A 13,454-nucleotide genomic window follows, 5' to 3' on the forward strand; every position below is an offset into this window, starting at 1 on the left:
TTTTAGGGATAATTCAACATTATCCCTAAAATTATTTAACACTAAAAAAAATTCGGTCGGCCTCATGGTGGCGCTATAACAGCCCACTTTACCTTTTGGCTTATAACTCTTGAACCGTAGGTCGTAAAATCAAAAAAATGTTTTCCCTGGATTCCTTGGGTCATGACGCATCTCCCCATATAGGCCACGCCCATTTCCGCCATGATAGATTTTCCGCCATTTTGAATTTTGTCCAAAACACACTTTTTGCTTTTCCTCCTACAGATTTTGTCCAAATCTCACAGAAATCGGCACACGTGATCTCTGGACCCATCCAATTAAAACTGAGCCGCAGAATTTTGAAAGTGCGTATCGTTCGGCCGTAATCGTCTTCCGAATTAGTAGGAGGGGCCTATATCACAAAAAATGCCATAAATCACGAACGGAATGTCCAATCCATCCCAAATTTCAATCACATGTCCGGGGTGGTTCAATCAACCAAGTTCTAAAAGCAATTCCATTTTCATCCATAGGGGGCACCGCAGAAGCGAGAAATGTAACCGTTTGTCGCAAAAACATGAATTTCGGGGGTTAAATCCCCTCCGAATGACTTACGCATGATCTAAGGCGTGACTTGAAATTGTAATTGGCTGGCAATACTAGTGGGAGGGGCATATGTAAGCCACTGCGGCAACCACACTCTGCAATTTTTTAAAATTGCGAATTTTCTAGTTATTTACTATAGTCCTACTAGACCACAAGAAATTACATATGGCCGCAATTTCCGCAAAAGATCTACACGGGATCTACTGAATGTGACAAACTGACATATTGAGCCTATGACACACAGTGTGGCTTCCCCCCAGTAGGCCTCCTTCATATTCAGTAGATCCATGTGATCTTTTGTGGCCAGATGTAATTTATTGGGGTCTAGTAGGACTATAGAAAATAATAAAAAACAAATCGCTGTAACATTTAGCAAAATAAATACATATTTAGCCCCATGCTCGAATGCCCTCACCCTATATGAAAAACAGCTAAAATCCCTAAAACGAAAGAAAGCAGCAAATGAAGAAAATAAAGAACACTCATATTTTACTTTCTCTAATGACAATCTAAAACACAAACGTTTTTAAAGTTGTCCTTTAACACTTTGAAAGGAGTATAGTTCACCCACGACATGACACACGTTCTATCAATTACACACACCATGAAGCCTTGAATTCTTTGTTTGTTGTCTCCACCAGGCCGAAGGCATGGGGGGAGAGTATGTTTTGCACTCCGTCCGTCCGTGTGTGTGTCCGTCCGTCCGTCCGTCCGTGTGTGTGTCCGTGAGCAGCTAATCTCGGCCACCGTTAACCCGGTCGATGCCAAATTTTGCACACACACTCCCTGGATGCCAACGATGAACCTCTGCCCCAAACTTTCCAGAACGGCCTGTTATAGCGCCACCAGGAGGCCGCTTTGTGCAAAACAAGTTTTTGCACAGTACACCTACAGATTTTGTCCAAACATCACGCAAATTGGTACACAGTCTCTCTAGAGCCATTCATAGAAACCGGTCTTTTAGATTTCTCAGACTCCATCCTGATTGGTTAAGATTGGCTTCCAAAGTTCACAGGAGTGCTCAGTTTCAAACAAAATGCTGCAAATCATGAACACATCGTGTGATTTCCGTGAAATTGTGCACCCACATTCCCACTAGGCCGAGGACGAAATGCCACAATTTCAACTCAGCCTCAAGGTGGCGCTATAACTGGCCGAAAAGTGTTTTTACCTCTAACTGCACGGATCTGTGGATAACTTTGTATGCCAACTCCTAGGCAAGCTGCAATGTCCTACATTCCTATCCTGGTGGAGACCTGTGCCCAGAAGGGCACTTTTTCTAGTTTGTTTTGTTTTTGATTGTCAGTAGGAGACTAAGTATAGAACACTCTTTGAGACTTCGCCAGCCATCTGGATGTTCTGCAATGTCAGGATGTAGAAGACATTTTTTTTAATCTGATCTCAGGTCAGAATGGGTTAAATAAAGGTGATGAGACATTCAACTTTTTCATGTCAAGGGCCCTCAATTTACCATGGAAACCCCATGACACTCACGGTTCCATTTGTATACCCTCAGGAGTTGCCAATCATTTAGTCAGGGACCCCCACTTGGAGCCTATATATAACTTTAGATGCTTTTTGTGTGACGCTGTATAGCATGATCATATTTTATAGGTCATTATATACAGTATGAAACACACACACACACACACACACACACACACACACACACACACACACACACACACACACACACACACACACACCGAAAGTGTGACTATATGCTGTGGCTGTGTTTCCTCCAGTGAGGACTCACCTCTCGGCAGCCTGGTTCCACAGAAGGCACCGGGAGCGGCCCTCTTTGACCCGAGGGCCCCGGCTGTGGATGCGATACACCACCTCGTTACCGTCCGTGAGGGGCCGGGACCCCCTGCCCTGCACACTGGCAGAGAACACCTGGTGGGGGAGAGAGAGAGAGAGAGAGAGAGAGAGAGAGAGAGACCTAAGAAAGTCTGAAGCAATACTGCCACCTGTTGTCTCTGAAGAATATACAGCATTTCCATCATAGGATCGCATATAACTTATTGAGGTGATGTAGTTCACAGCTATTTTAACTATAGGCTATGTATTATATTTACCTCCCCTTGTGGTCTCCTGATTGGCCAAATTTGAAAGAAACCGGCGATTCACATCCTTTAGCCTATTTTGGGGGCGGGAACCCCTTTTGGTGTTAGCATTATGCTATGCTTTAGATATTGAAAAATAGCAGATCTACAAGCTTGTAGGTCTGCTATTTTTGTAAAATGACACATAGAAACATAGCTTTTTCAGAAAACTGTCAGGATGTAGAAGACATTTTTTAGAATCTGATCTCAGGTCAGAATGGGTCAAGTGTGTTGGAATGAGGCGGCGTCTCCTCCTCACCTTCCCAGCGAGGGCGGTGGTCTTGTCGTTGGTGAGGAACCAGTGTTCGCTGGTGAACTCCGTCAGCTGCAGCCGGCGGCAGGCGGAGGCGGGCAGGCCGCCGGGGGTCTCCTCGCCACCGGGAGGAGGCGGGACCTCCAGCAGGGTGTCTGGGAGCTGGAGGGTGTCGGCGTTGCGGCCCGTGAAGGTGTGGCCGTTGATCTGCGTGGGGTACCAGTGCAGGGCGGAGATGGACAGGTGGGGACACGTGTCCAGGATGGTGCGTCCTCTGGAAAACCATAAGATACCGCATGACATGACAAAACCATAAGATACCGCACGACATGACAAAACCATAAGATACCGCACGACATGACAAAACCATAAGATACCGCACGACATGACAAAACCATAAGATATCGCACGACGTGACAAAACCATAAGATACCGCACGACATGACAAAACCATAAGATACCGCACGACGTGACAAAACCATAAGATACCGCACGACATGACAAAACCATAAGATACCGCACGACGTGACAAAACCATAAGATACCGCACGACATGACAAAACCATAAGATACCGCACGACATGACAAAACCATAAGATACCGCACGACATGACAAAACAATAAGATACCGCACGACATGACAAAACCATAAGATACCGCACGACATGACAAAACCATAAGATACCGCACGACATGACAAAACCATAAGATACCGCACGACATGACAAAACCATAAGATACCGCACGACATGACAAAACCATAAGATACCGCACAACGTGACAAAACCATAAGATACCGCACGACATGACAAAACCATAAGATACGGTACCGCACGACATGACAAAACCATAAGATACCGCACGACGTGACAAAACCATAAGATACCGCACGACGTGACAAAACCATAAGATACCGCACGACGTGACAAAACCATAAGATACCGCACGACATGACAAAACCATAAGATACCGCACGACATGACAAAACCATAAGATACCGCACGACGAACCATAAGATACCGCACGCCATGACAAAACCATAAGATACCGCACGCCATGACAAAACCATAAGATACCGCACGCCATGACAAAACCATAAGATACCGCACGCCATGACAAAACCATAAGATACCGCACGCCATGACAAAACCATAAGATACCGCACGCCATGACAAAACCATAAGATACCGCACGACATGACAAAACCATAAGATACCGCACGACATGACAAAACCATAAGATACCGCACGACATGACAAAACCATAAGATACCGCACGACGTGACAAAACAATAAGATACCGCACGACGTGACAAAACCATAAGATACCGCACGCCATGACAAAACCATAAGATACCGCACGCCATGACAAAACCATAAGATACTGCACGACATGACAAAACCATAAGATACCGCACGACGATCCATAAGATACCGCACGACATGACAAAACCATAAGATACCACACGACATGGCAAAACCATAAGATACCGCACGACGTGACAAAACCATAAGATACCGCACGCCATGACAAAACCATAAGATACCGCACGCCATGACAAAACCATAAGATACCGCACGCCATGACAAAACCATAAGATACTGCACGACGTGACAAAACCATAAGATACCGCACGACGATCCATAAGATACCGCACGACATGACAAAACCATAAGATACCACACGACATGACAAAACCATAAGATACCGCACGACGTGACAAAACCATAAGATACCGCACGACATGGCAAAACCATAAGATACCGCACGACATGACAAAACCATAAGATACCGCACGACATGACAAAACCATAAGATACTGCACGACATGACAAAACCATAAGATACCGCACGACGAACCATAAGATACCGCACGACATGACAAAACCATAAGATACCGCACGACATGACAAAACCATAAGATACCGCACGACATGACAAAACCATAAGATACCGCACGACATGACAAAACCATAAGATACCGCACGACATGACAAAACCATAAGATACCGCACGACATGACAAAACCATAAGATACCGCACGACATGACAAAACCATAAGATACCGCACGACGTGACAAAACCATAAGATACCGCACGACATGACAAAACCATAAGATACCGCATGACGTGACAAAACACTTTGTTATTTGGGTTACACTCTCAGAGTTAGAGCCTGACCGGGTGCTAAATTAAGTCAGGTCAAAATAGTTTTTTTTGGGGGGAAATGTCGCACTTGTCGACAAATGACTGTCTACTGTCCAAAATTGGGATGCATTTTCTAGAATCGTTACCACAATGCAAACAATTTTCAGGGTTTTAAAGGGAAAAAAACCCCACTTTTTTTTACCATAATCTTTTTTTAATATCAATGTGATATTGTCACTAAAAGTTTTGTTGAAAATGTCTTGCCAATTATTTGGGGGACACCCGACTGACCTTTGCCCTGGCTCTCCGCACTCGACGTGCGTGAGCAGGGAGAAGGCGAAGCGTTCGGCCACTTGTGCCAGCTGGCTGAGCCCCCGCGTGTCTGCTCGGGCAGGGTCGGCCAACGCACACAGCAGGTCGTAGGTCAACGCCCTGCTGCTCTCCGCAAGAGGGGTCCGCTCTGCCTCCGATAGCACCTAAAGGGGAGGGGGAGAGAGAGTTTGACAGGAGCAGCCAGGATGTCTAATGAATCCCAGCACCGTTTACAGCTAATGACCTCGGTATACATAGAAATACTGTAGGCCTACATATGAGCAGAGTAACTACCTTTTTATTTAAATACATTGCTGCAATTAGTCGCAAAGGTTTTATACCATAAGTGAATGAAAAAACTGTAAATAGTTTCGTAGGATAAGATAGTCTTCCCAACGTAACGCATCTCTGTTTACACATGTCTTCATTTTCCATTTAATTGTACATACACTGGATTGTTTAGTTCCACTATTGCGTCGGTAATGTAAAGGTTTTCTCATGTCAATAAAGCTTTTTTTTTTTTACAGAATTGTGAGCGAGACAGACAGAGAGAGAGAGAGAGGTGGTGTGATTGGGGGAGGGGGTTGTATCTGTAGCCGAGTGGGCAGAGAGTCCGCTTCGGGAATGGAAAGGTCAGCAGTTTGACCCTCGACTCGTCCCACGTGGAAAGTGTCAACATGTCCCCGAGCAACGATACTTAACCCCTCGTCGACATCTCTCTCTCTCTCTCTCCCGTGGAATAGACAAGTAAGACGCGAGAACGCGGGAAGCGAACGCAGATCGTAAATTGCAATAACAATTAGAATAAATTACGAATTAGTGAGAAGTGTGTGGTACTGTGAAATTAGTGAAAACAGGGCCGCCACGAGAAGGCTCAGCACCGCTAACCCCATAATATATATATATATATATATATATAAGTGTAGTACAGCAAGTTACAGACAGTGTCGTTGTTAAGCAGCGGCGGGTGGTGTAACAGCGAGCAAGTACAGTGTCGTTGTTAAGCAGCGGCGGGTGGTGTAACAGCGGGACACACAGACATTCAGTGTCGTTGTTAAGCAGCGGCGGGTGGTGTAACAGCGGGACACACAGACATTCAGCCCTTGCTGTCTAGCTGCGCCCTCTGGTGTGTCGTTGTTGAGCAGCAGTAAACAGGACTGTGACTGCTTAGCTAACGTTAGCCCATATGCACACACTAGTACACATAGCCTAGTTACAGACAGTGTCGTTGTGACAGTATTATTTTTATGTTGGGCCTAGTACAGCAAGTTACAGACAGTGTCGTTGTTAAGCAGCGGCGGGTGGTGTAACAGCGAGCAAGTTACAGACAGTGTCGTTGTTAAGCAGCGCCGGGTGGTGTAACAGCGGGACACACAGACATTCAGCCCTTGCTGTCTAGCTGCGTCAGCCCTTGCTGTCTAGCTGCGCCCTCTGGTGGCGGGCGGGTGGTGTAACAGCGTGACACACAGACATTCAGCCCTTGCTGTCATACTAAGTGGCTCACTGCGTTCGCAATGAGTTGCGTGTACAGTTGCTGCCGGGCAGAAACCTCTCATCTCCACATTCTAACTTTGTGTGCAAATTAATTCCCTACAATATCAAAACTAGAAGATAATTATACAAGCTCGAAATGCCGCTCAAAATGTGAGACACACACACACACACACACACACACACACACACACACACACACACACACACACACACACACACACACACACACACTGCCTATAGAACAGAGCAGTATTTGGAAAAGTTGTTTGGCCCTTTATCACGCCAGCTATTCCTCCTCCTCGCCACGTTACTAGCGACAGTCTTGTGACAGTGTGTGACAGACGTGCTGGAAGGCTGGAAAGCAGAGAGCTCTCCTGCAGTAGCTACAGCAGGTTTATAGACGCGTAAACGTGACAGAGCTCTCCCGATAGCCAAGGGAAGACGCGCGGCGTGACAGCCGAGCCGTTATCTCGGTTATCTCGGTTGTCGTCTATAGGGGGTGTACGGGAGGTGTCGGCCTTTCACCGGGAGCCGCCAAACACACGCTGCTAATGCAGACACACGCGACTGACTGACAAAATCTATGAAGTAACTAGTAAACGAGTAGTTTTCAAATGAATGCAGTGGAGTAGAAGTCAAAGTATTGGAAATTGGAGATACTACCGAGGTGAGGCGAACGGGTCCTCGAGCTGCGCGGATTACAGACGTGCGCACGGCGTACAGAGGCTTGGTGCATTTATATAGATAGATACAGTAGTAGGGCATTAAGCAACTAGTCGACTAGTTTACTAGTCGACTAGTTTACTAGTCGACTAGTAAATCCACTAGTCGACCTTGTTGGTACTAGTTGACTAGTTAATCTTTTTTTTTTCCCCAATTTTGTAGGCCTCAAGATCAGGTAGATTATATAGTTATAGTCACCAATGTACACAGTTTTTAAATGTACAAGTATTTATTTCCAAAAAAGATGATTTATATTATTATATATTTTTTTACATAATATGCAGTTAAACAACTAGTCGACTAGTAAACTAGTAAAAATGACTATAAGTGAATGCCCCCCGATAGTCTCACCTTGCCCAGAGCGTCCAGCACGGCGGTCATCTGCTCCGGGGTCAGCGGGGCGGCGGTGGACACCGTGCCGACCAGGGCCTGCAGCGCGCCGTCCAGCACCGCCGTGACCAGGGGCAGCTGGTGCAGCTGGTCCAGCAGCGCCCACACCGCCTGGCTCTCCGCGTCCGACACCAGCGTGACGTTGGCCACGCCGAAGCGTGGGTGCACCCGGCCGCCGCCGCCGCCCGAGACCAGCTCCACCCGGAAGCGCTTGGGCGTGGGGTTGGACGAGGCCCGCTCGGGCGTCAGGGTGACGTCCAGCGAGACGCTGTGCTGGCCGGCGCCCAGCGTCACGTGGCCCTCCTGCGCCGGGAAGTCCCGGCCCGCCACGGCCGGCCAGATCACGGAGGGACCCGCCGCCGCCTCGGCCCGCGGGAGCTCCTGGAAGAGATTAGAAGAGCATTATTGTATAACTGTCTCTGTACTTTTTCAAACTGTTAATAAAGTAATCAATCGATCAATCAATCGATGAATCAATCAATCAATCAATCAATCAATCAATCGTCACTTCGGTGTGTGAAATTATTCGGTGTGTGAAATTCTACAAGGCGATATCAATAAATATGTTTTATTTATTTAGTAGTCTTATTATGGCCTAAAGAAAATGGGATTCCTCAGCTGACGTGATGGTTGAATTATGAGTGATGGATGAGATGACGGACAGGTGGATGAATGGATGTGTGAGAACAGAACAGGAGATGCATATGAATACTACAGACAGACCGTTTCCACCATCAGCAAACACATATAGGAATAGAGAGGGCCTACAGTCACAATCCAATGCATGTCAGGGTTCCCACACATTTTTAATAAAGAAAGACATTTTGCAATAATGAGACTCTTATGTCTTCTTACACCGGCGCGCCATCGATGCACAGACTCGAGTCAATGCGTCAAGTCACCTGACAAAAATAACAGATCTACAAGCCAACAATGTGTCAGAGGAGCGTGTTGTTCGCTTATAGATTTATTGTTTTTGTCACATGATTCCTGTGTATAATGTAGGTTTTGGGACATCAATGTGAATGTTGAGTGTTTTTTTTAAACCATTTAGACCTGAGGCCGATTCTAAAAAATAATGCTTTTTTTTGTTGCTATTTTACAAAAATAGCAGATCTACAAGCTCATGGGTGGGAGGTTAGGGTGGTAGTCACTATAAATCTGTGCTATACTTTGCTGTACTTCGCTATTGTTTAAATTGAAATGTGAAGCGCATTCACTTTAAATGTGCTACGCAAATATAATGTACTTGACGTTTTAAATAATACGGGTGAAGGATTCTTACAGTGCAATATAATGTCTAGACTAGATAGACTCATGGATATTTCATGTCAGATTGTCTTTCAGGCGTTTCTGCATGGCTGTGTGTCTCCGTGTAAGTTGAGCTGCAGTCGGAGCCCGCATGGATCTAATTACTCAAGCATGCACGGTCTACTAACAGAGATGGGGAAAACGAGAACAAGAAAACAAGGGTCTGCGTAATTCATCTAACATTAAAAAATAATAAACATTGTGTGATCCATCCGTGTGACAGAGCAAACTTTTTTTCTCTCAATTACACACCCCACGAAGCCTTGAATTTGTGGCTTTTTTTGGTCTCAAAGACTCAAAGTTGAGCCCTATTTTGCACGTCTTAAGTACCAAGTCTTATGACTTAACTTGAGACACGCAAAATAGAGCCCACAGAGTCTCCTACTGACCGATGACCTGGTCATCCGATTATTGGCTTAGGAATGTGACAAAAACTACAAAGATCTCCACGAAATCAAGGTTTTCGTGGGGTGTGCAATTGAGAGAATATATCTTTTTTGGGTGAGCTACTCTGTCTGGTGCTGGGACTCTGGTGCAACGCACAGGTCCTCGCTCTACTCCTGGTGAGAGCAGGAGTGGACCTGGTGAGACGTAGGAGGGGCCCGGCCAGGAGACAACCCACAGAGCCTAGTCCCTCCATGTGCCAGAAGTGTACCTCCCAGCCCTGGCAGAGTAGTTCTGGAGTAGTTCCAACGGATTATGTGCCAAAGGTTTTTCCCTAGTGGGACTGATCGAGGGTAGCTACTGGGTCGTAAGTCGGGACTTGATCACTCCCGGCTGGGTCGCCTGAGTAAGGGGCATGATGTTGAGAGACCCGAAACCCCGTTGACCTCAGGATACATCACTGAGGATACGTCCCAGGTGCATCCATGCAATGTTTATTTATTTATTGTTGTAACAGGGTTTGTAGCATATGTGTAGCAGTTATCAATGCATTATCTTCACGTTTTAAACACAGCGCTGTCGCAAGATTAACCTTAGACAGACAGACATGGCAGATGTTACAAAGTCGCACATGCACACACAAACCCTCTGCTAGACGTCATGATCATAACGTAAATTAAAACAAAAGCAAACACAGCACGTTTCCGGTCTTGGGAGGTTTTTGTAAAGTGACCCGTGTGTTGACAAGACAGGGTTTCAGGGGTGACTCCGATCAGATCAGTGAGGAAGTGTGCGCCGGTGGGAACCCACAGGGGGAGGGGTTGAGTCATTGACAGTAGGTCACGCAAGGAAATCAGGTCAGATATAAAGATGATTATGAAACCATTGTATAGCGTAACGTTCCATAGACAGTATAACGGCCTCACTATTCAGCCGTGAAACTGGTCATATAATGTAACCTTCTAGGTAAGAGTGTAGAGAGAACATATCCCATTGTGATGACGATGACTCATCGGTCAGACACAGACACAATTGACCTACATTGAGAATGACATTAGATTTTCCACCACAGTGTGTGCGCGTACTATAGGGGTTGCCTTGAGAATACAGAATCGTCCCTTATTCGGAAGCTTATTAAACTGCGTGTGTGGCATAATATAATACAGGTTATCCGCTAACCATTTACACCCTTTAAGCCGCAAGGGGTCTTCAATGTTTTTCCAGGCCAAGGACTGAGCTTAACATTAAGGTTCCATTTGTACACTCTGAGTTAAACTATAACTTTGATTTTTACAATATGCATTGCGGTCCCAGAGATAGAAATGCCATTAAATAGGGGACCGTAGCCTAATTCAAATCAAACCGTGGGGCCCTTCAAAATAAACTGGTTGAAAATCACTGCTAGAGCCGTATACACAAATCTTCTCTTATCTACAAGCTCATAGCGCGCCACCGAGTGGCGCGCTACGAGCTGGTAGGTCTGCTATTTTTTGAAAAATCGAAGAACGACTGACATAGAAACATGGCTTTTTCAGAAAACCGTCAGGATTTAGATGGAATCGTTCCCAGGTCAAAATGGGTTATGGGGGTCCTCTGCATATATTTTCAAATGGGGTTCCGCAGGCTAAGGAGTATCATTTTGGGGCGTCCTTGACATGAAAAGGTTCGAGAACCAGTGCTGCGGGTCCTGTGCGATGACGACGACGTACTCACCAGCGTGCGGTAGCGTACGGTCAGGGCCGAGGCCGCGGCGCCACCGCCGGCCTGCCTGGCCACCTGGAGGCCGAGTCTGGTGGTCTTCGGGGTGGCCGCCACCAGCCTGGAGCCCACGGAGAAGAACACCAGGCCCCCCGCGGCGTCGCTCTCCGCCAGGGTGACGTTGGCGAAGCGTGCCGTCTGGTTGATGGCGGCGCCCGCGCCCACCTGGTAGATCTCCACCAGGAACCACGTCTGCTCCTCTGGGTCCTAGAGTGCCCCCCGACAACAACACAACAGAGGATGGATGAGTGTACCTGTATTCTCCACGTCATCGTCTCCGTCGGGTGGAGACCTCATTATGTCCAAAAACCTACGTTACGTTTCAGGATTACAGATTCAAAAGCATCAAAAAGTAGCAGATCCACAAGCTGGAAACGCCCGTGGATCTGCTACTTTTCCTCTTCTTTCGTGTATCGTCCGTCACATGTCCAGCCCGGCGTTGCAAAATCACGCCATTGTCTCTGGTCCCACGTGGAAGAGGCCAGCCTCTGAAGGAGGTCTGTGTCGTGTTAGTGAATCATCACCCCTCGACTCTGTAGTCTTTCTATCATATCACAATCACACCACAGTCTGTACAGAGGACAGGAGCAGTGTTGTTTTTGTCGACTAAAGCTAAAACGAAAAATATTCGTCGACTACCTTTTTCCACTGTCATTTTACACTTGGTTGGGTCACAGGCACAGCGTGACGCGTTGTGAGCTTGTAGATCGGCTATTACGACGGCATCAAGGCCTGCCAAAATACATTTTAGTCGACTAAAATCTTATGACATTTAGTCGTCTAAAACTAGACTAACAATAAAACATTGCGGGTGACTAAAATGTGACTAAAACTAAATGAAAACTATTCAAGAGACAAACTAAAATAGAAATTTGCTGCCAAAAACAACACTGGACAGGACCTGCTACTTTGGATGCTATGTTTTGTGTGACGCTGTACTATGGTCAAGTATAGGGGCGTTAATTTACGGAGAAAAAAAAGACAACTAAATAAAGTGCCCCTCTGGGCATAGGTCTCCACCAGGGCAGGTCAGGTTGTGGCCTCCTGGTGGCGCTATAATAGGCCAATGTGAAAAGGGTGCCATTTCGACCTTGGATGACAATTGGATGAATTTGAGGCATTTTGTTCCAAAAATGTGTTTTGCAAAAATCCACCTGTTGGTGACGCTGTAACAGGCCAATGTGAAAAGGGTGGGATATATTCCTCAGCCTAGTAGGAAAGTCTGTCAAAGATTTCACGTAAATTGCACGCTGCGTTCATGATTTGAGGCATTTTGTTCCAAAAATGTGTTTTGCTAAAATCCACCTTTTGGTGGCGCTATAACAGCCCAATGTGAAAAGTGTGGGATATATTCCTCAGCCTAGTAGGAAAGTCCGTGAAAGATTTCACGTAAATTGCACACTGCGTTCATGATCGGATGCTTTTTGTTCAAAACGGGCCAATCCTGCAAACTTAAGACAGATCCATCTTGAACACATGACTATAGAGATAGTGTGTAACGATTTGCGGGATCTTTGGACAGAATCTGGAGGAGTAATATAAAAAAATGTCGGCCTCCTGGTGGCGCTATAACAGGCCGTTCTGGAAAATTTGGGTCAGAGGTTCATCGTTGGCATCCAGGGAGTGTGTTTGCAAAATTTAGCATAGACCGGGTTAACGGTGCCGGAGATTAGCTGGTAACAGACGGACGGAGTGCAAAACATACTCTCTCCCCATGCCTTCGGCCTGGTGGAGACAATTAGCTTAATACATAAGACAAGATTAAAGAAAAGTGAAGGAAATAGAAGAAAGGAGAAAATATAAGCATCCTCATTTCGCTATCCTCCTCAGGTTGAATTGAGAGCGTATCGCAGTACTTTAAGAAGGGCCCTCAGATCTTGTCAAAGGAATAGAGGGAGATAATCCCATTGTGCTTTAAGACAGAATGGAGTTCTACAGGGATGAGGTCTTTTTTGTGGGCTAAAATGTACTACTGAGGTTGCTTTTTACGC

At 46.1% G+C, this 13,454-nt stretch overlaps 1 protein-coding gene across 1 annotated transcript in view; it reads right to left on the bottom strand.

The window, feature by feature from the left end:
- adgrv1 (adhesion G protein-coupled receptor V1) overlaps positions 1-13,454 on the bottom strand; it is a gene marked incomplete at its 5' end in the record, with an annotated part of 354,615 nt that overhangs the window by 143,677 nt on the left and 197,484 nt on the right. The window contains 5 exon segments of the mRNA XM_083783399.1: positions 2,342-2,481; positions 2,950-3,217; positions 5,383-5,567; positions 7,972-8,391; positions 11,419-11,670. Of these exon segments, the coding sequence (XP_083639525.1) occupies positions 2,342-2,481; positions 2,950-3,217; positions 5,383-5,567; positions 7,972-8,391; positions 11,419-11,670 (1,265 nt within the window).

This window comes from Protomyctophum parallelum (genome assembly GCF_964188405.1).
Source record: "Protomyctophum parallelum genome assembly, chromosome: 15".
In the NCBI taxonomy this organism is placed as follows: Eukaryota; Metazoa; Chordata; class Actinopteri; order Myctophiformes; family Myctophidae; genus Protomyctophum; species Protomyctophum parallelum.